The sequence below is a fragment of the Phaseolus vulgaris genome, chromosome 9 (genome assembly GCF_051622355.1).
Source record: "Phaseolus vulgaris cultivar YP4 chromosome 9, ASM5162235v1, whole genome shotgun sequence".
Taxonomy (NCBI): domain Eukaryota; kingdom Viridiplantae; phylum Streptophyta; class Magnoliopsida; order Fabales; family Fabaceae; genus Phaseolus; species Phaseolus vulgaris.
In genome coordinates this window covers 17,620,473-17,647,346 of record NC_143506.1, presented here as the reverse complement: position 1 = coordinate 17,647,346, position 26,874 = coordinate 17,620,473, and the positions used below count along the sequence as shown (strand labels likewise).

The window sequence follows — 26,874 nt, the reverse complement described above, 5'->3', positions numbered from 1 at the left end:
ACTGTCAGTTTTTTTGATGTTTCATTCCACTTGAACTAGAATGTTGCCAATTTGGTATGATCAATGCAAACAGGATACACATTCACTATTTACTCAATATTGCTTCATATTAGTGATTAGTGATGTTACTGTAATTGCAATTTAGCTTCATTCATGATAATCAGAACTTTGCATTGACTTTAAAATGGAATGCCATTAAACCTTTTTTATGAGATAGAGTAGAGACAAGCATACCTTTTGTACTGTGATCAGTGTTTGTAACAATATTCTGAACATTCTTGTATTTTCTTAGCAATTTACTTGTTACTTTGTGCTTCTTTTTTAGACTGATTGATGAAGGAAAGCTAATGGATGCTCTTGCACTTTCCGATCGCTTTCTACGGAATGGGGCCTCTGATCAGCTTCTTCAGTTAGTCATTGAACGAAGAGAAGAAGTCCATTCAAATTCTGCTCAGCATCAGGGATTTGGGGGGCGAAATATTTGGAGCAATAGTTGGCAATACTGCCTAAGGTTGAAAGACAAACAGCTGGCTGCTAGATTAGCCCTAAGGTATGTAAATAATTTCTTTTTCATGGTTTTGTGGGATTCAAGTTATATATCTGATGAAGGGTTTATATTATATGCTAGTAGTGAACTTTTTAAAATAGTCTTTCCAACAAATTATTATTGGGTGAATTTCATGTGGATTCCACTAAAAAGATAGTAGCCATAAATATATCTGATGAAGGATTTATAGGAAACGCTAGTAACCAAACTCTTTAAAATACTCTTTTTGACAAACTATTATTGGGTGAATTTTATGTGGATCTCAAGAGAGTAGTAGCCAAAAAGCTTTTGCTGGGACCTATTTGACATTTGCCTATAATGGTATGTTGTAAAGAGTGTGTAGTTTTGCATTGTTCACGGGCGGTAGGAGTTGAGCACAAGAGCCCAACCCTAAGATTTGTCTATTAGGTAAGAAAGCTTCAAAGCTTAAGTACCACATATAGTAATTTATTCTACTCTATGTGGGATTTCTAACATTGTCACTCCCTTTAATAACCAACGTCCACAGGGACTTCCACTTCTTTGACACTGGGTCAACGGTATACTTTCCCCTTTCACAGTTTCACTCACCTATCAATATTTCAGTGTTTCAACTTAATCTGACTTGTAGAGAGCCCTTTCGCTTGACTTTCCATGAAAACACCAATTGTTAGGATATAAATTCATGAGTAGAGTTTAAATACCATATCAAGTAATTTATTTTATTCTTAACAAAACCATCCATAAGCCTCCTCCACCTAACTGCTTAAGCTTTTAGGAGATTTAATTCTTTACATGCTAAACTTTTAGGAGATTTAATTCTTTATATGGTATCAAAGCCACTATGGCCAAATGGTCAAGATTTCAGTCCATTCTACCTCATTTTTCGGAAGTAATTAAATTTCAACACTAGGTAAAGTGGGTTTGTGCATTGTCCATGCCTCAACAAGGGTCTTGCATGAGTGGGCCATGTTGGAGATATGAAAGTCATTCTAGTGGTTTCTCTTTATTTATAGCATGCTTATAATTATGGTCACTATTAAATTGCATATCCAGTATTTTTCTCAGCCTGTGATGTCAATTTTAAATTTCAAAATTTTATAACAGGTATGTGCACTCATGGGAATTAGATGCTGCTTTGGATGTTCTCACAATGTGCAGCTGCCATCTTACTGAGATTGATTCCATAAGGAAGGAGGTGAAGTTATATTTTTATTTTAGTACTGTATTTTTTATATCAATATTACTACTATAGTATGATGCCTGGATACTCTTGAATGGTTTCTGTATGTGTACAAAGTACATACCTGACATAGGCTGTTGGGTGCTAGGTACATTTTTGCTAGTAAATGAAAGATAAATGGTATTGATATCACTTCTCATGCATTAAATGCCTTTGAGAACATCTTGGTCAGGCATTACAGTGAGTTTAACAACACTCAAATACAAGCCAGCCATTTAAAAGACCATCTTTCTTCTCTAAATGAAACAAACAGCGACATCATTCCTTTAAATCCTTTAATTCCTTTAACAGCGACATCTTGGATTTTGTATTACTACATTTATCTTATGATATAGTGACTTTGTTGTTTCTTCATTTTTATATTTCTATACAATATACTCTTTCCCCCATACATGTACTCCGGTTTTAATTTATCGTGTTGTGTTGTGATGCTTAGGTTTTTCAAATGAAACAAGCTTTGCAGAGGTACAGCCACATACTGAGTGCAGATGATCATTATACAAGCTGGCAAGAGGTTGTATTCTTTCATTTGAACTGTTACATGTCGGATGTAGAAATTCTATGCCAGTTTTATCCTTTTTCTCTAGAGGTTTCTATCTCATTTGTGTACATGATAGATTGAATTAGAACTTCCTGTAATTAATATGCCAAAGTCAATAGTATACTGGATTTTAGGGAACATATTTCTTCTTTTCAATTTCCTGTTTTCTTATTGTCGCTCATAGACCCTCCTTAAATTATGTTTGTATTTCAGGTCGAAGCAGATTGCAAGGAAGATCCAGAGGGTCTGGCACTTAGGTTAGCTGGAAAAGGAGCTGTTTCTGCTGCACTTAAAGTGGCAGAAAGTGCAGGATTATCAATTGATTTACGGAGAGAATTGCAGGGGCGGCAGCTTGTGAAACTTCTAACTGCTGACCCTCTTAATGGAGGAGGACCAGCTGAAGCCTCACGCTTTCTTTCTTCATTAAGGGACACAGATGATGCTTTACCAGTTGCTATGGGTGCAATGCAGCTTTTACCCAATTTGCGGTCGAAGCAACTTCTTGTAATCAAGCATTATTTAGCATATTTTTACCTTGTTCAATTATGTAAATTTCTTTAAACTGTTCTTTGAAGTTTTGAAACTCTATTCTCATCTCAAATGACCATTTCTGTATATTTGAAGGTTCATTTCTTCCTGAAGCGAAGAGAAGGGAATCTGTCTGATGTTGAGATTTCCCGGCTTAATTCATGGGCTTTAGGGCTTCGTGTGCTGGCTGTCTTGCCCTTACCATGGCAACAAAGGTGCTCTTCCCTGCATGAGCATCCTCATCTGATTATGGAAGTGCTACTGATGAGAAAACAATTGCAATCTGCCACATTGGTAACACAAATTTGTCTTCAATTAGCATGAATTATTTTCCATCTACTAATTTATTTGGGAGTATTAATAGTAAGGTTGTCAAAATAAAGATCTTGAAATACATGTAAAATACAAGGTTGTGTTTAAATTTATATAGACATAAAATAACAAAAAAATAACCTTTAAATGACAACTCATAGAGACAATGACAACAAAATCCTTTACTCACTAATCATAAGATTCCATTGGTTCAATTAAAAGCCAAATTCCTAAGGATATTATTTACGTAATGTTCCCTCCTAGCAATTTGTTATAATGTCTTTTGTGGTATCCCTTTCCGCATCTTCACAGCTAAAAGCCATGCAATCTTCTTTTTGCATTGATGCTTCCTATACCTCCTCCTATACAATCATTTTATATCTTGTCCTTTTTTTGCCGTCTCAATCGAATGTAACATTCTTACTTTTGCTACCCTAACCTCTTTCTCTTTTCCCTTTAGGGACCAACAAATCACAAATAACAATTAAACTTACTTTGAAATTATATATTAAAATTTTAGGTAACTCCGTACACTAACTTGTCACTCAATTCACAAGCTAAATATCCTAATTGAAACTGCATAATTTTCAAGAACACATGCGATATTAGCCCGACTTAAACTCAAATTTTGAACTAGTAGAGTCTATCCTAAATCTATTAACACGGCGCCTACCATATTATCCATGTACCAATCCCAATAGCCCTGGACACAAGGGAGTGTATTGAAAACATAATTGAAATCCTGTCCTATAATGACTAGTGATTATGCCAAAGTAGTGTATATAAGTGGAGGGTAACCCTCACTTTATGAGCTAATTTTGTGATTTTGTGCTAGACATAAATCCCAGTTCTAAGATGGCCCAAAGTGGCTTCTAGATAATTGCGGTCTTTAGCATAATGAAATTGTAACCCGCTCAAAAAGATGACATGTATTTGAGAGAAATAATTTAGAGTTAAAGGCACTGTCACTTATCAAACTTGAACCCTTCATCCTGCACCAGATGTTGGTCAAGAACAAAGATGTAGGTTGCGGATGTCTAGCATACAGAACCATTAACCCTGCAACAGAGGGTGGCATGATATGTAAGCATAGGTCATGGGTGTGAGTGATTATGTTGTGAACAAAGAACCACTCATGCTGTTATTGAGAGCAGCAAAGAACATAGTTTGTAGAGTTTTGGTTTTCGAGATTGATAATGTCTAGAGGGATCATTGAGTGGAAACAGATAAAAAGCAATGAACCATGACAGATTTATAGGCAATTGAGAGAGACAAGGATAGTTTGGGTCAAAACCACTTAGGTGATGGTTCTGCTGTTCAACTCTTCAATGTTACAGCAGCTTGTGAAGATTTGCTGCACAATCTTCCCTAACATGCTCACCTGCCCTCTATCTTGTCTAGGAATGGGACTCAGCCTCATGAAAGCATATAATTGGACGATCCTATGGGCAAGTGTGTGATTTTTACAACTATGATAGTGAAACATTTAGGATACACTTGCCTTATGTATGGCAAGTTTATGTTTGTAATTTCTATGCAACATTTTGTTTACTCGTCTAGATTTCTTACCTCTCATTCAATGTAATGGTTTCCTGTACTTCTGTAGATATTAAAGGAATTTCCTTCTTTACGAGACAACCATGTAATTACTACATATGCAACTAAGGCTATTGCTGTCAGTATCAGCTCGCCACCTAGGGAACATCGCATATCTGTTTCAGGATCCAGACCAAAGCAAAAGACTAGATCAGGTGCCCCACAAAGATCATCTTTTACGAGCAGTCTAAGTAACTTACAAAAAGAGGCTCGCAGAGCTTTTTCATGGGCTCCAAAAAATTCTGTGGACAAAAGCACTCCAAAAGATGTTTATAGGAAAAGAAAAAGTTCTGGATTGTCTCCCTCTGATAGAGTTGCTTGGGAAGCAATGACTGGAATACAAGAGGACCGTGTTTCATCTTTTTCAACAGATGGGCAAGAGCGGCTTCCTTCCGTTTCAATTACTGAGGAATGGATGCTTACAGGTGACCCACCAAAAGATGAAGGCATTCGTTCTTCTCACAGATATGAAAGTGCCCCTGACATCACACTGTTCAAGGTATAGTAATGAGATTATCTCCGTTTAGGATATCATATTAGAATTTACTGCTGTTGTTTTGTCACTTCAAAGAATATTTCTGCATTTCTAAGCTCTGATATAATTGAATTGAAACCATCCTTGAGGGGATTGCTGATAGTGATAACTGAAGCGATTGCATTGCAGTTGCTTAGTGTCTTCATAGGATATGTATGTAATGCTTTATAAATCTCATTTAGTTTATGCTGACTGCTTGGGTTTTCACTCCACAGGCACTGCTTGCTCTTTGTTCAGATGAATTGGTCTCTGCCAAAATCGCCCTTGACTTGTGCATTAATCAAATGAAGAATGTCTTGAACTCTCAGCAGTTTCCTGAGAATGCATCTATGGAAACAATTGGGAGAGCATATCATGCCACAGAAACATTTGTCCAGGTATTTGATGGGAATAGAGTAATTTATTGATTTTAGGTTTTATCAGTGGTTAATAATGATGGTTCTTAGGTAGTATGTTTGTTTGCTTTACTTGCACATTAAGATGACAGTATTGCTGTAAATGTCCATCATTAGCATTTCTTGTAATGAAAAATGCAATTATTCTAATGTTGAATTTGCAGGGTCTACTTTATGCCAAATCCCTGCTAAGAAAGCTTGCAGGTGGTAGTGAATTGCCAAGTAATTGGGAAAGAAATAGAGATACTGATGACACATCATCTGATGCTGGTAGCTCCAGTGTGGGTAGTCAATCCACAGATGAACTTTCTGAAATCTTGTCACAGGCAGATATCTGGCTGGGTCGTGCAGAGCTGCTCCAAAGCCTTTTGGGATCTGGGATTGCTGCTTCTCTTGATGACATAGCTGATGGAGAGTCATCTGCCCATCTTCGTGACAGGTTGGTCGCAGAGGAACGCTACAGCATGGCTGTGTATACTTGCAAAAAGTGTAAGGTAGATAAATCCCCTCCCTGCCAGGCTTGCTCTTTTATGTACTAGAAGTGCTTGATTTATGTTATTATGGGTTTTAAACAAAGAATATTTCCCTTTAGATTGATGTCTTCCCTGTGTGGAATGCATGGGGCCACGCGTTAATTCGGATGGAGCGCTATGGACATGCTCGTGTGAAATTTAAGTATGTTAACCTTTTTCTGGTGATTATGCTTTTGCTCATTCATCATTCTTTGAATCAATTTTATGGCAGGACTCAAATATTGTATATCTGTCTAGGAGAAGCGTGACATACCAATAATATTTCTATCTCATTTCAGGCAAGCTCTTCAGTTGCACAAGGGTGATCCTGGACCAGTTATTCTAGACATTATTAATACAATTGAAGGTGGCCCACCAGTCGATGTTTCAGCTGTTCGTTCTATGTAAGATGTTATGCATCTATGATAGTTTTCTTTTGCTGCAAATTAATGTACTAGTGTTTTTATTGTCATATCATATTCTAGATTTAAGAATGTCTCTAACATTTGTGTCAAATATTCCCATTGTGTTCCCCATTCATATTTATATTATTTTTTTATCTTTTTTGTTAAAGGTGTTATTCAGATAATTAGATAACTAGATGATTGGATATCTGGATTTTGCTGCTAATTTTACAAAAAGTTATCTGATGTCTCGGCGTATGTTTTGTTGTACTCAAGTAAAATCCTAAATATGTTTATGCTTTCACTTCTGACTGGTAAAGCTGGTTAGTTCTTTAAAATTGCTGGGAAAAGGAAGGAGGAATGGTTAAAAAATAGGGAATGAAGACACCCTGGATCCTTTACATTGCACAGAAATAAAATCTGACTATGTTTTTGCTTCAGGTATGAACACCTGGCTAAAAGTGCACCCACAATCTTGGATGATTCTCTTTCTGCTGATTCATATCTCAACATCTTATACATGCCATCAACATTCCCCCGTTCAGAGAGATCAAGACGATCACAACTGTCTGCAAATAATAATTCTGTGTATAGTCGAGACTTTGAAGATGGTCCTCGGAGTAATCTGGATAATGCTAGATATGCTGAATGTGTTAATTACTTAAAGGAGGTAAGGATATCTCACCCTTGTACGCAAATACATGTATGGATCATAAATGCTCTCATAACTTCCTAATATTTTGTCAAATTAAAATAGCAAAACGTCGTTTGAAAAATGTTTTACTTTTGATGTTTAACAAAAATTTAGAAAGTTTGACTAATTCATGTTTTTGCTATATGTGTTTTAACTCCACCATAATGGCATTGCATGGCAATTTGTGAAGCGAGGCTCACTGGCAGTGCCTTAGGGTGCAATGGTGTGTTTGTATGCCAAAGTTTGGGCTTATGCCTCCATTGATAATCTTGTATATGTATATATATGGCTTAAATATGTATTTAGATCCTGTAAAATTAGCTTTGATTTTATCCATCTAAAATGCTTTTTTTTGGTTTTCATCCCTCAAAAGGTTGATATTAGGTTTTCATCCTTCTAAAGTGCAACAACATTTAACTACGTGTTTAGTGGAAGGTCAGGTGACTGTCACAAGTTAACACTTGATAGAGCTGTGGTCCATGTCAACATGCAATATGTTAAACAAAATTCTAGATGCCTAAACTAAATGTTATTCATCATCTTAAAAAGAACTTTAGAAACCAAAAATAGTTAGTTTAGATTGGAGGGACTAAAAACCAAAGAAAAATATTTATAGGACCAAAATAAGAATACGTTCATCTTATAGGTGCTAAAAACATGCTTAGGCTTATATATATTATTGGGACTAAAGTGGTTTAGGCCTAATTCAACTTCACAAAATCAACTTCTAAAATAAGATTGTCTCCACTTATGTACTGTATTTTGACACTATCTCTAATTGGTGCGGCACTTGAGTTTTTCACAATACATCCATCATGTCTAGCAGTATTGACCTTGATATGAGGATAACATGTTAAGTGACCCTTTTAATGACTTTGATATCATATTACAAAGTTTGTTTAACTTAATCACGCAAAACCGTTTTATAAAATGAAGATTGTTTCTACTTATATTCTGTATTTTAGCTGTCTCTAGGTGATATGGGACTTGTGTTTTTCCCAATACTAACATTTATAATTTGCTTGCAACTTTTCCATTTCCTAATTGTTGTTTCAAATTTTGCAGTATGCACACCAGCATTTGCTTGGCTTCATGTTTAGGCATGGTCACTACCATGATGCTTGCTTCTTGTTCTTTCCCCCTGATGAAGTTCCACCACCACCACAACCATCAATAACAAGTGGAGTGTCTTCTTCATCACCCCAACGACTAGATTCTTTGGCCACTGATTATGGAACAATTGATGATTTGTGTGAATTGTGCATTGGTTATGGTGCTATGCCTATTTTGGAGGAAGTCCTCTCAACTAGGATGTCATCTACTAAATCTCAGGATGCAGTGGTGAATCAGTATACAATGACAGCCCTTGCCCGTATTTGCCTCTATTGTGAAACTCACAAGCACTTCAATTATTTATACAGGTTTCAGGTAACTCTCTAAGTAACGAGTCATCATAAAATTTTACCGTGTCTTCATTTTTCTGTTGGAACACGAAAGGACATTTAGAGTTGTATACTAGGATTTTTGCTGTTTTTTTCAAAATTCTCTTGGGTCCTGTAACAAGTTTCCTTTTTTTTTTCCAAGTTCATTTGCTGAGTTTTGTATTAAACGTGTTATGTTAATTTTTTAGATACTTCAGTTGATTTTAGGTATGCTTATTTGTCAGTGATCATTAAATTATTTTTCTGTCCTATTATTCAAAATACTATGGCTAACCAATGTTTGGCCCAAGAGTGTAAAATATTTTTAGAAATACTGTCTTGGACAACTTGAGAACCTCTACATGTTTTTCAATTTGACTGCAAGTGCCAATGCCCGCAAAGATAAGAGACTTGAGATATATCCATAAAACTCCAACCTAATATGCACAACAATTCATAAACATATGATCACCACAATAACTACTATTATCACTCCTTTATACACAGCCTTATGCAAGCAAGGAAAAAGGTTGTCAACTAGAATACATAGCGTTGTGCATGGAACAAAATTTTTCATTACCACAATAACAGGCTTTCATATAACGTGTTATGACATTTTCAATTTTTTTGTGGAGAATTTTTTAGTTTCTAAGGATGTACAATATTCAGGTAATCAAAATGGACCATGTTGCTGCTGGGCTCTGTTGCATTCAGTTGTTTGTGAATTCTTCTTCACAAGAGGAAGCCATTAGACATTTGGAACATGCCAAGGTATGTCCATAATTTGATAAAATAAAAGGCAAAGATAGCATGCAAACTTTTGAGCACGCCCAATACATTATGCCTTTTAGAAAGTGAATTTAGGACTAACCCAATTCTACAAAACTGACTTGTAAAGTGATGTTTGCACTTATTTATATACTATAATTTGGTCATATATCTAATCAATGTGAAATCTCCAACAATGCATATTCTGTTCAATTTATCAGTAATAATTGGCTTAGTTTTCTAAGTAACTTCTTTTTTCTTCACGTACATTGTTATAACTGCATGAGTATGGAATTTTATGAGTGTTTTTCTTCTCTATATGCTTTGTTTTGAGCACCTTGTTACAAGAAAGAATATTAAATTTAAAGAAGAGCTTGAGTGATTAAGTTGATATAGGTTGAAGTTATTAAGATTAAGAAGGCAAAAGTGTATCATTACAATTTACAGTACATAATGTGGAATGTTGATTGGTTCATTGAAGATTAATTCAAGGATGAGGTTACATTTAACTTATCCAGCGAGATATCCCTATTTGTTGCTAACATAAGGGGGTTGATTTTTTTTATGTACCAATATGGATTCACCCTGCTTCTGAAAGAGATTTTTTCTTCAGGAAAGAAGGAAGAAGTTGAATCAGTATGTTAATTTCATGTTTGTGTCTCTTCTTTGACTGGAAAAGCAGATTTGATTGAATTAAAAAAATTCTATTGAAATTGAAATGTTAACTAGGTATTCCCTACTTTTAAGATTTAAGATTGAATTGATTGGTGAAGGTCCCATGAACCAAAATACAAGAGTTTGGCCCTCCCAGGAGCAAATATTTGTAGTAGCTTCATTAAAGGCATGGATCTTTTGAGGTATATCCCGTTAGTAGATACAGAAGTAAGTCAAAACATTTGAGTTACAAAGATAGTTGTTATTAAATGGTTAGTGGTGCTACTGTATTACATGAGATGTCATAAACTGTACAATGGCCAAGAAGAGGAGTTTGGGAGTTATAGAAGAAAGGGCAAGCATTCTTTCTGTGACAGACAACCTTCTTATTTGACTTACAAAGTTAAAAGAAGCCTTCAACTTCTGTCCTCAGATCCTTTTACTTGTAAATTCTTATTAATTTACAAAGAAAATAATGCAAAAAATCATAAAAAGACATTTAATTAAAGCAATTATAATACTTGTTTAACTTATGTTATTATTTGTTAATAATTCTTTGTTTCTCTCCTTATTGATATAGATGCACTTTGATGAAGGATTGTCTGCAAGGCATAAAGGTGGAGAATCTACTAAGCTTGTCACGAAAGGTGTTAGAGGAAAAAGTGCATCTGAAAAGCTTACAGAAGAAGGTCTTGTAAAATTTTCTGCTCGGGTATCAATCCAGGTAATCCGATACACCCAAACCAAATATTGAATTCTAAGTGGTAACAATTAATTTCCAAGAGTAAATTTGACTATATAGTAATGGACATGGACATGCAAATATATGTGGCTGCTTAGTTGTAGACATTTTTTTTTGTAAGCTTTGGTTCAAGGCATTATCTCTTATTAATAGAAATTTCCATGGTATGTTTTCTTCTTTGTTTTAGACTTCTCAAAGAATTCGTTTTAATTTTAATTTTTCTGCTGTTCAATATGTTTTGATGAAGAATTGTTTGTGAAATCCTATGGTTATGCAGATCTGTTGTATTTTGTAGGTTGAAGTTGTTAAATCTTTTAATGACTCAGAAGGACCACAGTGGAAACATTCACTTTTTGGGAATCCAAATGATCCAGAAACTTTTAGGTTCGTTCAATTTTAAGCTTTATTTAGTGACTTCGACCATCCATTTCTCTTTTTTGGAGTTAGTTCAATTTTGTGAAAATTCACCGTAAAAAAATTGTGAATTTATTTTTTTACGACTTACTATTATTTAGGGGACTTCAAACTTACTACTTTTAACCAACTATCATAAAAGCTCAAGTTGTTTGGGTGATAGCACATGAATGTTTTTTAAATATTTAGCATGGACACTCACTAGAATGCGAGGACAATGTGCAGGTCCACGTACCATTTGCTGAAATTAACTTATTATTTAGAAGAGTTGGGGTTAAACTCATAACCACGTGATTGATACCTTGTCATAAGGCATCTATCCAAGAAGCTAAGCTGTTTGGTTAAAACACATAAAAATATTTAGATGGATTGCAGAACAACATATTGTTTATATCTTCCATCTCAAGTATTTTTAACTCATTTGATAATTATAGGATCAACTGTCATTATAGTGCTTTTAATGACTGCTAAAGTTAACTGTAGAATGCTGTCTATATTACCTGCATTCACATGTTTCTTTTGGTGTGATGTGTAGTATTTCTATTTACATAATGACAAATATTACAAATGCTCACGATGTTTTAAAATTTCAGACGAAGATGTAAAATAGCAGAGGTTCTTGTCGAGAAGAATTTTGATTTGGCATTCCAATTGATCTATGAATTCAATCTTCCTGGTAACATTGATTTCACACTTCACATTCTGGTTTTGTTTTCTTGTTTTTTAGCTCCACAAAGTTTTGTCAGCATACTTATCTAAGCTTTTTAATTGCTTCATGCAGCCGTTGATATATATGCTGGTGTTGCTGCATCTCTTGCTGAGAGAAAAAGAGGCAGCCAATTGACAGAATTCTTTAGAAACATCAAGGGCACAATAGATGACGACGACTGGGATCAGGTAATCCTAATTACATTTTTTTTCTACTGCTCTTAAAAGAGCTTTTTCTTATTTTATTTTAATGATTTAATGTGTCTCAGAAGTTCAATGACTATAAATCTTATAGCATGTATTTGATTCTACCTGACCTAAAATGGAGCTCGTTTCCTTACACTGGAAAGGTTCTCTAACAAGCATAACCCCAAAAGATACAGCCTGGCATACCAGGGAAAGCAAAAACGAAAAGACATGGAAAATAGGATTTGGCACCGGACATAGTGCCACTCCTCCAGGCCAAAGCCTTCCTCCTTCCCAAATTCTTTGTTGATTTCCTCATATTTCAGCTCCTCCCCAATATCATTCCTCATCCATGATTCTCCAATTCTGTCTTTCCAACTTTCTAGACTGTCAGTCATTTCTCTGATCCAACCAAATTCTCCACTCCTTCACTCCCTTTAATCCTGTTGGAAATATATGCCTAAATATATGTAATCTGGATTTGCATCATTTTTGGTTATGTTTCGAAATTTAGGAATTGTTTACAAAAAAAAAATTAGAATATTATTCTTAACATTTATATTTTGAGACGTTTTCAGTTTGATTTTAAGATTAGGATAATGTTAATATTTGAATTGTGTTACACTTAAGCTCCATACATGGAGCACATGAATGAAAAGTTTAATAACTGCCTCCACATTACATTATCACCTCTTAAAACTATAGTTTCTATATAAAAAACCAACATCCTATTTCCGTCCTTGTTCTACTGTGTTAGGGCTATCTTTCTGTTTCTTTCCTCCCCTTAAGTATGTCAATGATCCGTGTACCACTCTCTTTTTTAATATTGTTTTGTCAATGGTGAAACTTGACTTTATAAAGTAGGTTCATAGAGTTCTTTCTATATAGACATGAGCTTTATACTGTCAAAACAGGTTAGGAGACTAAAATGTGCCTTTCTAACCACTTGAGCTTATGGTTTATTATATGTGACTCTTGGTCCTGTTACAAGGGCGAAGTCTGTCTATTGTAGCAAGGAAACTTATCTTGAAGAAATATTTTCAACGTTTTCGATGATGCAGGTGTTAGGTGCTGCAATAAATGTATATGCTAATAAGCATAAAGAGCGTCCAGACCGTCTGATAGACATGTTAACTAGCAGCCACAGGTAAGGGCTTTTATCTATTTTTCTTAATGCACACACCTCCTATATATTTTTGGGGGGACATTTTCTAAAAAGAAGTCCCTGATAGTTTTAGAATTCATCTTCATTCCCTAGAAGATTTAAGGGCAAAAATTTGAAAATCTTATATCTACTGTCATTTTTCAAGAGAAAACTTGACAAACAGTTTCTAGCTATCATGCTCCTAATACATGATGCCAGGTGCCTTCTCCATAGGCTTTTCTTTGAAGTTAGTCTGATAGAACACCAATTCATAACGTTAAAAAATATAATATAGAACATTAATAACACAATACAGAGATGCACTAACTGTTCCATTCCAGAGACAAAAGTCTCCAGTCACATACAGTGCTGCAATACACTTGCTGTCCCAAAGACAAAGTCTCCTACAGAGTATTCTCTGTCTACAAACGAATAACTTCACAATCCCCAATTACACAGCTTTTCATCATATATATGGGTGGGCAAAAAAATCCAAATTACAAAATCCAATTCATAATTATCCATATCCTATTTAAATGGATTTATTTCAAATCCAAATCCATATTTTTGGATTTTAAATCCAAACCATTTATTATCCAAATTGCATTTTGGGATGGATTTTGACTTGGTCCGATCCAAGTTAAGCCAAGACAATCCAGTCAATGTCAAGCAAAGCGGGCCCGTGCCGATCGATGTCGAACCGACCTGGCCCGAACCGATGTCAAACCGAGCTGGACTGGGCAAATATCGAGTCAAGCAAGCCCAAGCTGATTTCGAGTCAACGGTCCTGTGCCGATGTCAACCCGAACGGGCCAGACCAATTTCGAGTTGAGCAAGCCCGACTCGATGTCAAGCTGAACGGACCCAGGCCCAAGACAATGTCGAGCCGAGCAGGCCCAAGCCAATGTTGAGTCGATTGGGCCCTGGCCAATGTCAATTCGAGCGGGCCCGAGCCGATGTCGAGTCATCCGAGCCCAGGCCATTGTCGAGTCATCTGGGCCGTTCTTGAGCCGAGCATTCCTGAGTCGATGTCGAGTCGAGCTGGCCCGGGTAAATATCGAGTCAAGCAAGCCCGGGCTGATGTCGAGCCGAATTAGCCAGGCCAATTTCGAGCTGAGCAAGACTGGGCCGATGTCAAGCCGAGTGGGCCCGAGCCGATGTCGAGTTGTTCCAGCCCGGACCAATGTCGAGTCGTTCGGGCCCAGACTGATGTCGAGCCGAGCAGGCCCAAGCCAATGTTGAGTATTCGAGCCCCGACCGATGTCGAGTATCCCAGGCCCGTGTCGATGGCGAGTTGATTGGGCCTGAACCAATGTCGAGTCTCCTGGGCTCAATCCAATGTCAAGACGAACGGGCCCGGGTCAATGTCGAGTGGAGCGGTCTCGAGTTGATGTCAAGTCGACAACGGCCATAGCCGATGTCGAGCTGAACGGGCTCGAACCGTTGTCGAGTCTTTCGGGCCCGGATCGATGTCGATTCGTCGGGTTAGGGCCAATGTTGAGTCGTTTGGGTCGTCCGATGTCGAGCCGATTGGGCCCTGGCTAATGTCGAGCCGTCTGGGTTGATGTTGAGTCGTCTGGGCCTGGGCCCATGTTGAATGCTCCGGGCCCTGGCTGATGTCGAGTCTCCCGGGCCCGGGTCTATGTCGAGTTAATTGGCCTTAGAAAATGTCAATTCGAGCGGGCCCGAGCCGATGTCGAGTCGTCTGGGCTGTTCTTGAGCCGAGCAATCTTGAGTCGATGTCGAGTCGAAATGGCCTGGGCAAATATCGAGTCAAGCAAGCTTGGGCTGATGTCGAGTCGTTTGTCTCGCATCGATGTCGAGCCGAACAGACCATGCCAATGTCGAGCTGAGCAACCCCGGGCCGATGTCAAGCCGAGTGGGCCCGAGTCGATGTCGAGTCATCAGGGCCCATACAAATGTTGAGTCGTTCGGGTTAGGGTCAATGTTGCTGGGTTAGGGCCGATGTTGGGTCCTTCGGGCTTAAGTCGATTGGGCCCTGGCTAATGTTGAGCTGTCTAAGTCGATGTTGAGTCCTATGGGCCTGGGCCGATGTTGAGTCTCCTGTGCTCTGGTCTATGTCGAGTCGATTGGGCCCTGTCCAATGTCAATCCGAGCAGGCCCGAGCCGATGTTGAGTCGTCCGGGCCCAGGCCATTGTCGAGTCGTCCGAGTCGTTCTTGAGCCAAGCATTCCTGAGTCGATGTCGAGTCGAGCAGGCCCGGGCAAATATCGAGTCAAGCAAGCCTAGGCTGATGTCGAGTGGAGCAGTCCTGGGTATATGTCGAGTCAATTGGGCCCGGGCCGATGTTAAGCCGAGCGGGCCTAACCCGATGTCGAGTTGATTGGGCCCTGGCTAATGTTGAGCCGTCTGGGCCTGGGTTGATGTTGAGTCGATTGGGCCCGGGCTGATGTCGAGCCGAGCCGACCTTAGCCAATGTCGAGTCTCCCGGGCCCGGTTCGATATCGAATGGAGAGGGCCTGCGTCTATGTCGAGTTGAGTTGATTGGGTCCTGGCCAATGTTAAGCCGAGCGGGCTCGAGCCGATGTCGAGTCGTCCGGGCTCGGGTCGATGTCGATTCGATTGGGTCTGTGCTAATTTCGAGTCGATTGGGCCCTGGCAATTGTCGACCCGAGCGTGCCTGGGCCAATGTTAAGCCGAGCGGGCCCGGTCCATGTCGAGTCGAACGTGCTCCGGCTGATGTTGAATCATTCAGGCTTGGGTCATTGTCAAGTCGTTCGGGTCCGGGCTGATGTCGAGTCATCTGGACTCGGGCCAATCAAGTTAGTTTGTGTCCATATCAAAATGAATTTAATGTAATTGACAAAGTGGATTTAATCTAATTAACAAAATAGATTGAATCTAGATTTAATCCACTTTTAAATGGATTTAAAAAAGATCCATTTAAATTTGATTTAGATAAAATGGATATGGATTTTAAATCCAATCCATTTATTTGGATTTGGATTGGATTGGATGATTTTGAAAAATTCAATCCATTACCACCCGTAATCAGATATATACTCCTATGCATAACTACTAGCAATTATTTTCTATAACTTTGTCATCCAGCAATTTCTAATGTAATAAAGTATAAAAATAACTACACTCATTTATTGTGTACACATAATCCTAAAATGTGTAGTGCAGAACTGTTTTCTACACAACTTTCACAACTGCCCTGAACTGAGTGTCCATCAAATTCACCATTGTAACATGTTTACTTTATTTTTGAATTGATCATGCAGGAAGGTTCTTGCTTGTGTAGTTTGTGGTCGATTAAAAAGTGCATTTCAAATTGCTTCACGGAGTGGTAGTGTGGCTGATGTTCAATATGTTGCTCATCAGGTATCTATCTATTTTAGCCTCATTCTTTTGATTTCTTTTTTAGTAACTTTCCAAATGGAAACTTAACTAATTAGCTACGTTAAATAAAACTGCCAATTGTGGTTTACTGTTTGATAATCCCCATTGGTAGTTAGTTATGGGGGTTAACCTAACATCTACACTGAATCCTAACCTTCAATTATTTAAGGATTATTTTAAAATTATTTTTTTTTATAAAAATTAGTGATTATTTAAGGATTTTGTTTATTTTATCTTTTAGGTTATATAAATTATGTTACAATTCACAATTTCATACGATGAATCATACTAAGATTCGATTCACGGTTCAAAAATACATGAAAAATGAATATGAAAAATGATTCATGATTCGAATCTCAATTTATTAACCATGGAGGGTATCAAACCTCATTTATTTGTTGTATTGATTCTATTTTCTCTATATAAATAAAACATTTGTATTGTATCAGAAAATGATTTTAGCTCAAAGTCTCTCTCTTGTAGTTTAACTTAAGAGAAAGAGAGGTTCAAATGCTATTTGACTTGTATGAGTTGTACTACACTTCGGTACTAGTTTAACTACAAACATAGGAAGCCTAAAATCGTCACGTTATCGTATATCCTTCTCTACCATTGCCGTGTGTTTCTACAAAGATTTCATATATTACCTTATAAAAAATTTACGATTTGTTATGATTTTGATTTCTGTTCAGCAATCACCTGAGGAAAATTCTTGTCTCGGTTCTCAGTGATAAAGGAGGAAATCTCTCGAAACTCCTTGCAAAGAACCTAATGCTAGATTCTATGTCTTGTAAATTTAGTGCTTGAACTTATTCTTCTCATCTCTTCTCTCCCGATATAGTGAATCCGATGAACTGAAAAATTGAGAAAAATACATTTCTTTGAAAAATACCCTAGGCTAGTACATGGCCTACGGTTATCAATACCACCTGCATATTACTTTTCAAGAATTTTCTTTTTCTGGAGTGTGAACTTGACATAGTATTTAATGGCCTGTAGACATGTATTTTTGAAAATAAAATGTTCTATTTCTCTTAACTTACTATCATTCTTCGTGCAGGCACTGCATGCAAATGCACTTCCCGTGCTTGATATGTGTAAGCAATGGTTGGCTCAAAACATGTAACCTATTGCTAGAAGAATCTTGATTGTCCAAAGTGCATCTCCTATACACACGCCCAAGTTGGTCCCAATATGTGTCTGGTATTGCTATCATTGCCAGGTTTGAAAGATTGGTGGGAGATAAATCATCAGATGCCCTAATTGGTGCAATTTTATCCTTGAATTTGGGACCATCTGAATGTGAGCAACGATACATGAAGTTCTTACACGCTCAATGGATATGACTCTCTTTCAACCAACAAAAGTTACTCTTTAATACGACATTAAAAAAGAGAAGTTTACAATTTTTAGTAGACTTTGGATCTCTTGTAGAATAGAACATTTGTACATGAATTTTGAGTTTTTCTCACTGTATCAAAGTTAGTTGTTGTATAGATGTCATTCATTTGATTTTACGACTGTCTTTATCACTATTTATTAGAATAACTGCCATCAAAGTTTACTATTTTTTTTTCTCAAAAAGGAGTAATATAGAGGTCTGCTACTTCCATAACATCACGTCATGAAATGCCGCAGTGTAATTGTTAGATAATTTCATTATTAAATCATATTAAATATATAAAAAACGGGTTTAGATTTATATTGGAAAAAAATCCGTTGACATGGTCTGTTTGGTTTTATGAACGTTCTTAAATCATGGATAATGCCTCTGGTTTTTTATACAAGCAAAAGAGAAGCTTTTGATCAAATTAAAGTTAATAGTTTTTTCAATGGAAAACCAATCTGCACGGAGGAATTTTGTCTTATTATGTTCTGCACGTTGACACATCCTTGGATCACCCGTACAGCATCTCTTCTCTCCATATACAAAGCTTTTTGTTTGCTAAACTATGTCGTTAAATAATCGAGAGTCTGAAATATTATTCTAGTGCTGGTGGAGACCCTCAACAAGAACCAACTACGTTTCTGTTAACTGAATAAGAAGCCAAGGGCTTGCCTTGTGCATATGTGCAACAACGTTGATAGCAAGAAAAGTGTTGATCTCTCTCTCTCACACACACACACTCACTCGGAAGCCATTTTGTGAGACGTTTGCTCTAAGAATGTCGATGTGGTCTCTAGGTAGAAGATGCTCAAGCAGCGAAATGGCCTCCGTTTCAATTGCCATCTTTCCAGCATTTGGCAGCCCCATCTTAAATATAGAAGGTTACTCCAACCTAAGAAAATACGTCATTGCTCCCTATGACCGTAGATATCAGTACGTGTTTAATTAATTTCCTTCACAGAATTGCTTATTCAATTTATTGTGTATTATATATGCGTTAATTAATATACTACTCTGTGGAATGGAATTGCAATTTACATGTAGATTGTGGCAAACGTTCCTAGTGGCTTTGGTAGTGTACTCTGCATGGGCATCTCCCTTCGAGCTAGCTTTCAGAAAACTGTTAGTTGGGTCGTTGTTGAGCGTTGATCTTCTTGTTGATGCCTTCTTTGCAGTTGATATAATCCTTACTTTTTTTGTGGCTTACTTGGATACATCAACTTATCTTCTTGTCGACGACTACAACAAGATTGCTCTCAGGTTTGTATATATACCATCTACTTGTTAGATTGATTAAGTGAGCTTAATTATTGTGTCTTCTCTATAATCTCTATTTAAAAGATCTTTGTACTTGTAATAAAATTGTAATAAACAGAATGAAAATCTAATTAGTTGTACGTGGACGTAGATTGTAAATTGACGACTTAATTACGTTAAATTTTGTATTATTTATTTTCTGCAGTTGATTCGTGATAGTGTGTATTGCTTTCGCTTGAGTTTTTTACCATCACTACTTTGACGTGTATATGGGGAAGTTTTATTATTTTACAGTCTTAACTCTTGATTTGTATAGTCTCCTGCATGTACCCTTTATTTATTTAGTTTAAATGAACATATTTTTTAATGGAAGACTTTTTGCACTTTCACTTCAACAGGTACGTAAAAAAGTTGCACTTCACCATGGATCTAGCCTCCACTCTGCCAATTGAGCAGATATATCAAATTCTGACGGGCAAGCCAACCAAAAGTGAGGTATTTGGTTTCCTAGTTATGCCAAGACTCTGGCGATTGAGGCGTGTTAGCGAACTCTTCGCAAGGTACATTCACAAACGAAGTGGATTTAGAACGAAAGAAAAGGCAACTAACGAAAATAAAAAATCAAATTTATACCTCTTCCTTTTTTTTTGTGGGAAATACATCTTCCTCATCCTTATTGAGGGAGTAAATTGCAAAGATATATAATTGGAGTATAAGAGTGCGTTATTTGATATAGAAAATATTAGTTTGATAACTATAAATTAAAAGGTATTAGTTTAAAACTGTAATTTGGTCAATAGGTATTTATATGTTGACAATCCTATACTATTTACAATTTGAGAGAGAAATATTTTTTTTCTGAGATGAAATAATTTTGAAATTATATTGTATCACATCACATTTGTAAAGTGATGTATTGTAAATTGATCTCTTTCAATTTACAATTATCAAATTAACATTTTTCATAGTCAAATAACACACTCCCATGGTCCGATTATATATTTTCACAATTTACTCCCTAAAAAAAATAACATTTTCCTTTTAAAATTGTTCAAAAAATTATTTCTCTTTCCATATAATTATCAATATATCAGCACTCATTTGATTATAGACTTTGTAAATATTAACTCTAAGGATTACTTATAAGTAAATTATATACTAAGACTTTAAATGGCCTTATGAACCAACTTCTAAATAATTAATAAACCTAAACTTTATGTAAGTCAAAGGATCTCAGTCTTTAAATAAACAAATAAGTATGCAATATCAAAACACTATTTGTCTTCAATTAATCATTGTGTAAAAATTATTGTACTCAAATTAATTATTAATATAAACAAATTTCAATATACCAGGGAAAGTAAAATAAGGAAAGTGTAGATAAGATCATTCAGTGGTGATAAAAAGTGACAAAAAGAAAGATAAAGAAGAAGAAGGAATGTGAAATAGATGTTTGTAGATTATACAAGTATTATCAATTATCGATTAAGCAAAATGGAATGGCTTATATGATCAGTATTTCCTATTTGTAACTGAAACTGCAAACTGTTTTCCAGGCTAGAAAAAGACATACGAATAAACTATTGGGCAACAAGATTTTGCAAAGTTACATGCGTAAGGAAATGTCTAAATCTTTTCTTTTCAATAAAAAAAATTCCTAAAATGAATGTTACAAAAATAATTAGTTGCTATAATAACTAAATTAAAAATTATTTTAAAGATTAAAAAAATTATTAATTTTTAAATTAATTTTTATTATGAATAAATAATTTTTAAATTTATATCTAATTAACTATCAAGGTTTTAATTACCAATTATTTATATTCTAAATTTGGTAGAAAAATCTTAATAGCTAATTAGATACCCATTTAGAAACTATTTATCGATAATAGAAACTAATTTAAAAATTAAATTTTTTTAGTATCTAAAATGATGTCTAATTTAGTCAATATAATAATTAATTATTTTTTTTTTAAATTGATTTATTTTCAAAGATTTTCTTTTAGTTATTTTTTTTTATTAAGAGTAAGTTGGTCCATGCTTTCCATTTGATTTGGTTTATGACAGGTTACGCTATTTGCAGCGCACTTCGCAGGCTGCATGTTTTATTGGTTGGCTGTCCAGCACAAAACACCGAACAACACATGGATAGGAAACAAAACACAGGATTTTCATGAATTGGGCATCGGGTTGGGTTACACTTATTCTGTCTACTGGTCTGTTGCAACCCTTACCACAGTTGGATATGGAGATTTTTATGCAGTGAATTTAACAGAGAAGCTTTTCTGTATTTTCTACACGCTCTTTAACATCGGCCTCGGTGCATATGTAATTGGAAACATGACAACTTTGTTGGTTCATATCTCTGTCCGAACCTTTGCCGTGGTAAGTGTTACGAGGACTTCCATGCTCATTTAACTCTTAGCTTTACATTTCATAACCTTGGCATATCAAATCAAACCTAGCATAACATAGAAAGGAGTTATAAAGTGGTTGCAAAAATAAAAGTAGGTGTTAAATGATAATTTACCATGCCAAAAACTAATGCACTTCACCTCCAGGCTTCACAGAGGGATGTCTTCGACAAAATATTACAATATGCAAACAAAAATAGACTCCCAGAAGGATTAAAGGAGCAAATATTGGCACACATGCAATTGAAGTTCAAGACTGCAGAGTTGCAGCAAGAAGTGCTGCAAGACCTACCTAAAACTATAAGATCCTGTATTGCTCAGCATCTTTTCAAAAACATTGTTGAAACAGCATATTTATTTAAAGGAGTTTCTGATAATTTTATCACCCAGCTGGTAAAACATCTTGTTTTATTTCTTCACTCTTTTTCTTCTAGGTAGCGATTGAATAGATTCTGAACAACTCAACACTAACTAAATTTGAAATCATGACACTAAACAGGTGTCAGAAACGAAGGCAGAATACTACCCATCTAAGGTTGACATTATCTTGCAAAATGAGATGCCAAAATATTTTTACATCTTGGTATCTGGGTCACTGGTAAACATCTATTGCTTGTTCAAATCATGCCCTTTGTACAAGGTTTTACTGCTAACTAACTGAACTATTCCGCAGGATGTGTTGATATACAATACTGGGTCCGAACAGGTAAGATGAGATCTACCAAGCAATTAATTTAAGGGAATATGTAACATTCAAAACAAAGTAAAGAGGTAATAACTCCTAGATACCTAGTGAATGGAAAGAGTTGTGCATAAACCACTACAAAGCAACACGCCAGAGAAAATGTTTCAACTTTAAAGAGGATAAAATATTAGTCTCATTTGGACAAAAGATGTAATAGTGTAATTGATTTGTATCTGAAAACGGGGAATCCTTGTATTAAACATTAGATATAAGAACATCTGAACTATAGAGAATAAAAGAATCTCATAGACCGCATGACATTGACAACTAGTGCGTAACCGGAGTAGAAGTCATTTTGGAAGATCAAGTTTCTTCACAAAATAAGAAGTTTTTTCTAATCTTCTAGCTCTTTCCGATAACCTGCTGAAGCAAGCACCTCAAATTAAGTGTAGACTCGTTACTTTGCCAAAAAGAACATCTTCATCAGAATCGTAAATCGAACAGGTGGTTGAAATCGGAAATAAGAGACTCAAGGGTACCAACAAGAAAAAATTTAGAGTACTAATAAAGAGAATGAAATAATAATGATTTAAAAGAAGTATCTATGTTTCTGCACGGATAACAATTCTCGCATTGCTTGACTGAGCTCATGAAAGCTTTTTCAGTTTTTATTCGAACTTGAATCTGGAGACATGGCAGGAGAAATAGGCGTGATGTTTAATATTCCACAACCTTTTACAGTGAGAAGTAGAGGGCTCTCCCAGGTCATACGAATCAATCATCATCACCTCAAGCAGATGGTGCAACCATTTAGTGACGATGGGAAGGCAATCATGTACAACTTTATTCAGGTTTGACAGTTCACCATCAACTGATTAATTAATTTGCTCACTTCAACATTAACCAAATATCATTGTGCATTCATTATATCCAAATTTTGTACACGCCAACATGCTCATACATTTCCAAGCTGATGTTGGTTGTTCTATTCTCAGTATTTGAAGGGCCTCAAAGGCAAGGTGCTAGAAGAAATATCGTGTGTACCAGAATTGCTGGGTGACCTTGAGGTATTTCTTTAATTTTGAATTTCAACCATCAAAACTTATGACTGACTGATCTATTAAGAAGCATAAACATTTAATTAATGTGCAAATAAAGAATATAAGAAAAGGATGCACATAACTCCTTGGATGGTAAACGTTGAGTTCGCAGAGCTAAACCCTTAGGCAAATTTATATACAATTAGCAGACGAGAGAATAATGACTGCCACAAATACAGAATTCTGCCAGGAAGTCCCAAAGCTGCTTTAAACCATGTCTCTGAGAAAAGGATATATTGGATAAATTAAGAACAGAAGAAAAGCCCACTAAAAATAGAAAACCTCCCTTCGAATACCCTCTCTTTGTCATCTTTCCCTAAAGGAACCTTAAGGTTGCCTGGTGATGCCTGGATAATTCTCTCTGTGAATTGAACGTATGTACCGTGGAGATAAATGTTAACATCTCCAATATGATTTGATTATATTATGTGTGATGAACTAACTCAAAAGCTCCCCGAAAGAATAGGGTGATAGCACAAGAATAGTTTTATATTACATCTCAAGCATTATATATCATAGATCGGCAAATGAATAAAGAATTCCTAAATATATAGTTTACACTCCATAAAATAGAATTTGTCACAGACAAATAAATCTATCATAATTTTGTCCACATATTTACGCATAAGAAATCCAACAGTATACTCTTTAAATTCCTTTCCGAACACATTATTTTGTAGTGAACACTGGTTTTTAAACTATATGTGCTACTAGTAATCCAAATGTACATATGTGAATCGCTTCATATATGACGAACACTGATTTTTGCAGCATCTGACACAAAATGAGGGTACACTCGATGAAGATTCCAGATATCAAGATCCATATAAAAAAGGTAGGCTTAATCCAGTATCTAGTTACAGCAATACGAAATGGTAGAGGAATTAGAAAAATAGAATCATTAGACAATCGGGGGTTCTGTAAAACACAACCCAAGAAACTTCATGTTCATTTCTGTTTGTGGGTATGGATGTTGATTTGTTGACATCACGAACAATGTAACATTCTCTTTTCGTTCCTTATTTCTCTTCATCTCCTTCTTTTCTGGGAATGAAGCAAGGCACACACTACACAAGATTGCCCCTTGGTAACCAATCTTCGGTCATGCATGAAAACACACAATTCCTTCTTATAGCAAACAGATATATCTCCATTACGAATAAACCAGCAAGTTGCAACATTAATTCAGTTTGACAAACAACTTGAACTCCACAAGATAGTCAGGAACCTTTTGATATCGAAATGTCACCTAGGTTGGTCTGTTCGTGTTCATTGCTTGATCAGTGTCCAAAAAAATGAAAATGCTATGGAATTCAAGTTTTTCAGAGGATTTGAGATAAATGAAATCATGCTACTTACCTGAAGTACCGGCATAGGTTCATGCTACTTACTAATTGCAGGAAAAACAGGAAATTACAAACCACTGTCAAGCCCAGTCCCCGTTAGAGTTAAAATCCACGGACACCATCCCAATGAAAACAAAATGGGAAATGGAACAACGCCAAAGCTAATACTTCTCCCAAATTCGGTTGAAGATATTTTCAGAGTTGCAGGTATGATTACATTCAACATGCATGCAGGCATCCAAAAGATTCTCAGTGTTTAATGATTAAATGATATCAATAATAGAAAATAACCTAATCACAATATAATCTGAAACCCCTTCTTTGCCCGCATTCCACACAGACAGGGCTCACTATTTAAAGCCTTTACGTTCAGCAACAGAAATATATTGAACAATGAAATTATATGGATTTCGCTCTTGTATTCATAGAACTACACATATTGAGGTAACAACAAATTCAATAGCATAACTAAGTTGATTGGAGTTTTGTGTACGCAGAGAGAAAATTCGGAAAAAGAGGAAGCAAAATTCTCATGGCTGACGGCTCAGAAGTAGAACAATTAAACGCGCTAAGGGAGAATGATGAGTTATATATCCTCTAATGATCAAACTAAACAGAGATTAACATTATGCTCTGCTCATTTTGATACGTACGCGTTTCAGGTGTCAATCTACTTAACCAAGCAAGATATATGGGATACAATGTATAAAAATGAAATATGTAGAATGATACCTAAAGCATTTTACTCTCTGTTGAGCATCTCAAGAACAGCATAAGCAGCTTTTTGGAAGTTATCTCTATCTTCGTTTAAGGCTGTTTTCCTCTCAAGAGCAGAACCTTTGCATTTCTCTATCTCCTCGTCTATAACTGCAGAATTATGATTAATTTCACTGTAAAAAAAGAAACAAATCAAATCAAAGAGGATAAAATAATCACAAGTTTTAACCGAAATCGTACTGAAAAAAAAAACCAAAAAAATATTGATATTCAAAAAGCAATAATGATTAGGAAACTGACGTGATCGTCTTAAACAAGTTCTCCATGATCTCTTGGACTTCATTTGATATCTCTGCACGGTTTAGCAGAACAGTCAGAAATTGAAGTAAACACAACGGGAAAATCGTTAATCGATCGAACCATGCGTTGCTCAGAATTGGATTTCATCAAACACACGAAATCATTATAGTTCATTACAAGTGAAAGGTCGCATCGCGTCACGCGTGGTTTGAATTAACAATTAGGTTTTTGCATTTGCAGAGATTGTTAATCCTCGAGTTTCATGAATGCGGATGAATTATTACAATGGAAACTGGAATTGGCGGTTACGACTCACCGTAGATGAGAGAAGAAAGGTGATTTTCGGATTCTGCTTCTGTAGGTATTGCCTCTGAGGACGCCATGGATGCGAACGTTGCTTCGAGCGAAATCACAAACAATACGCGCGCTTTGACTTCATTTTCAAAATTAATATTATATATAAACACACACAGAGAGGTTAAAAAAGGAAATTACTTTATTTAACAGAGTCTTTTATCTTTTTACCCATCTTTATTTTCTTGAGCCCACCTTGTCTACTTGGTAGGGCCATTGCATTCTGCACCTCCTACTTTAAACACTTACCTTCATGGATGTGGTGAAAAGATAAAAGCGCTCTTTATTTTTATTTATGAAATGCATTTTGGATCTATGTTCTAAAATAGATTTTTAGATTTGAAAATGCATTTTGGAAAATTCAATCCAAAATGTTTTTCTTTCTATAAAAAAAAATAGTAAGAATTGAAGTCAAAACAAAATAAATAATAAACGAGCATTATCTCAATCATCAGCGGTGGTAATATGTGTATAACTTCAAATATTTTGGTAAATATTTGCATCCAACTATCATAAGATGAAGACTATTGGGGTAAGAGTAAGTAGACCATATTATGTTTATAGTTAATGTGGGTAAACTATCTTGCAATTTAACTTAAGTAATTGGGAATATGAATATAAAATA

At 35.9% G+C, this 26,874-nt stretch overlaps 3 protein-coding genes across 10 annotated transcripts in view; 2 read left to right on the top strand and 1 right to left on the bottom strand.

Moving 5' to 3' along the window:
* The window catches only part of LOC137823050 (zinc finger FYVE domain protein), a 31,690-nt gene extending 13,484 nt beyond the window's left edge, over positions 1 to 18,206 (top strand). For 5 of the 7 annotated variants that reach the window (XM_068628156.2, XM_068628157.2, XM_068628158.2 and 2 more), the window contains exons 17-36: positions 326 to 550; positions 1,634 to 1,724; positions 2,206 to 2,283; positions 2,524 to 2,814; positions 2,935 to 3,132; positions 4,757 to 5,245; positions 5,497 to 5,658; positions 5,841 to 6,170; positions 6,269 to 6,351; positions 6,488 to 6,592; positions 7,034 to 7,262; positions 8,352 to 8,714; positions 9,377 to 9,478; positions 10,710 to 10,853; positions 11,167 to 11,255; positions 11,879 to 11,961; positions 12,067 to 12,182; positions 13,241 to 13,326; positions 16,572 to 16,671; positions 17,750 to 18,206. In XM_068628156.2, coding sequence (XP_068484257.1) covers positions 326 to 550; positions 1,634 to 1,724; positions 2,206 to 2,283; positions 2,524 to 2,814; positions 2,935 to 3,132; positions 4,757 to 5,245; positions 5,497 to 5,658; positions 5,841 to 6,170; positions 6,269 to 6,351; positions 6,488 to 6,592; positions 7,034 to 7,262; positions 8,352 to 8,714; positions 9,377 to 9,478; positions 10,710 to 10,853; positions 11,167 to 11,255; positions 11,879 to 11,961; positions 12,067 to 12,182; positions 13,241 to 13,326; positions 16,572 to 16,671; positions 17,750 to 17,815 — 3,430 coding nt within the window. In that variant the 3' untranslated portion in view covers positions 17,816 to 18,206. Of the gene's footprint in view, positions 1 to 325; positions 551 to 1,633; positions 1,725 to 2,205; positions 2,284 to 2,523; positions 2,858 to 2,934; positions 3,133 to 4,756; positions 5,246 to 5,496; positions 5,659 to 5,840; positions 6,171 to 6,268; positions 6,352 to 6,487; positions 6,593 to 7,033; positions 7,263 to 8,351; positions 8,715 to 9,376; positions 9,479 to 10,709; positions 10,854 to 11,166; positions 11,256 to 11,878; positions 11,962 to 12,066; positions 12,183 to 13,240; positions 13,327 to 16,571; positions 16,672 to 17,749 lie in introns of those variants that run through there. The other 2 variants (XR_011083050.2, XR_016515443.1) reach the window with 2 other exon arrangements.
* A 648-nt stretch (positions 18,207 to 18,854) lies between these two features.
* Positions 18,855 to 25,672, top strand: KAT3 (potassium channel protein). Of its 2 annotated transcripts, XM_068628153.2 has the most exons (13): positions 18,855 to 19,009; positions 19,121 to 19,336; positions 19,732 to 19,893; positions 20,890 to 20,947; positions 21,401 to 21,718; positions 21,904 to 22,140; positions 22,247 to 22,345; positions 22,421 to 22,453; positions 23,098 to 23,283; positions 23,428 to 23,499; positions 24,304 to 24,367; positions 24,933 to 25,085; positions 25,376 to 25,672. In XM_068628153.2, exons 1-13 carry the CDS (start codon positions 18,855 to 18,857, stop codon positions 25,477 to 25,479), a joined length of 1,857 nt encoding a protein of 618 aa, XP_068484254.1. In that variant the 3' UTR covers positions 25,480 to 25,672. The 2 variants fall into 2 exon arrangements, with proteins under 2 accessions (XP_068484254.1, XP_090151103.1); XM_090294977.1 differs by lacking the exons at positions 18,855 to 19,009; positions 19,121 to 19,336; positions 19,732 to 19,893; positions 20,890 to 20,947 and having other exon boundaries at positions 21,434 to 21,718; positions 21,895 to 22,140.
* Positions 24,153 to 26,320, bottom strand: LOC137823049 (polyamine-modulated factor 1-binding protein). Its single transcript, XM_068628154.2, has 4 exons — positions 26,212 to 26,320; positions 25,896 to 25,947; positions 25,611 to 25,768; positions 24,153 to 24,628 (listed from the first exon to the last, which is right to left on the bottom strand). The coding sequence occupies exons 1-3, from the start codon at positions 26,276 to 26,278 to the stop codon at positions 25,621 to 25,623; spliced, it is 267 nt and encodes an 88-aa protein (XP_068484255.1). The 5' UTR covers positions 26,279 to 26,320; the 3' UTR covers positions 24,153 to 24,628; positions 25,611 to 25,620.
* Positions 26,321 to 26,874: the final 554 nt, after the last annotated feature.

Excerpts from the sequence above, each read along its gene's own strand:
- LOC137823049 (XM_068628154.2), bottom strand. The coding sequence starts at position 26,278 with ATGGCGTCCTCAGAGGCAATACCTACAGAAGCAGAATCCGAAAATCAC. Across the intron at positions 25,948-26,211 it reads CCTTTCTTCTCTCATCTACG|AGATATCAAATGAAGTCCAA; the intron begins GTGAGTCGTAAC and ends TAAACCGTGCAG. Across the intron at positions 25,769-25,895 it reads AACTTGTTTAAGACGATCAC|TGAAATTAATCATAATTCTG; the intron begins GTCAGTTTCCTA and ends CTTTTTTTACAG.
- KAT3 (XM_068628153.2), top strand. The coding sequence starts at position 18,855 with ATGTCGATGTGGTCTCTAGGTAGAAGATGCTCAAGCAGCGAAATGGCC. Across the intron at positions 19,894-20,889 it reads GTTAGCGAACTCTTCGCAAG|GCTAGAAAAAGACATACGAA; the intron begins GTACATTCACAA and ends ACTGTTTTCCAG. Across the intron at positions 25,086-25,375 it reads AGATATTTTCAGAGTTGCAG|AGAGAAAATTCGGAAAAAGA; the intron begins GTATGATTACAT and ends TTGTGTACGCAG.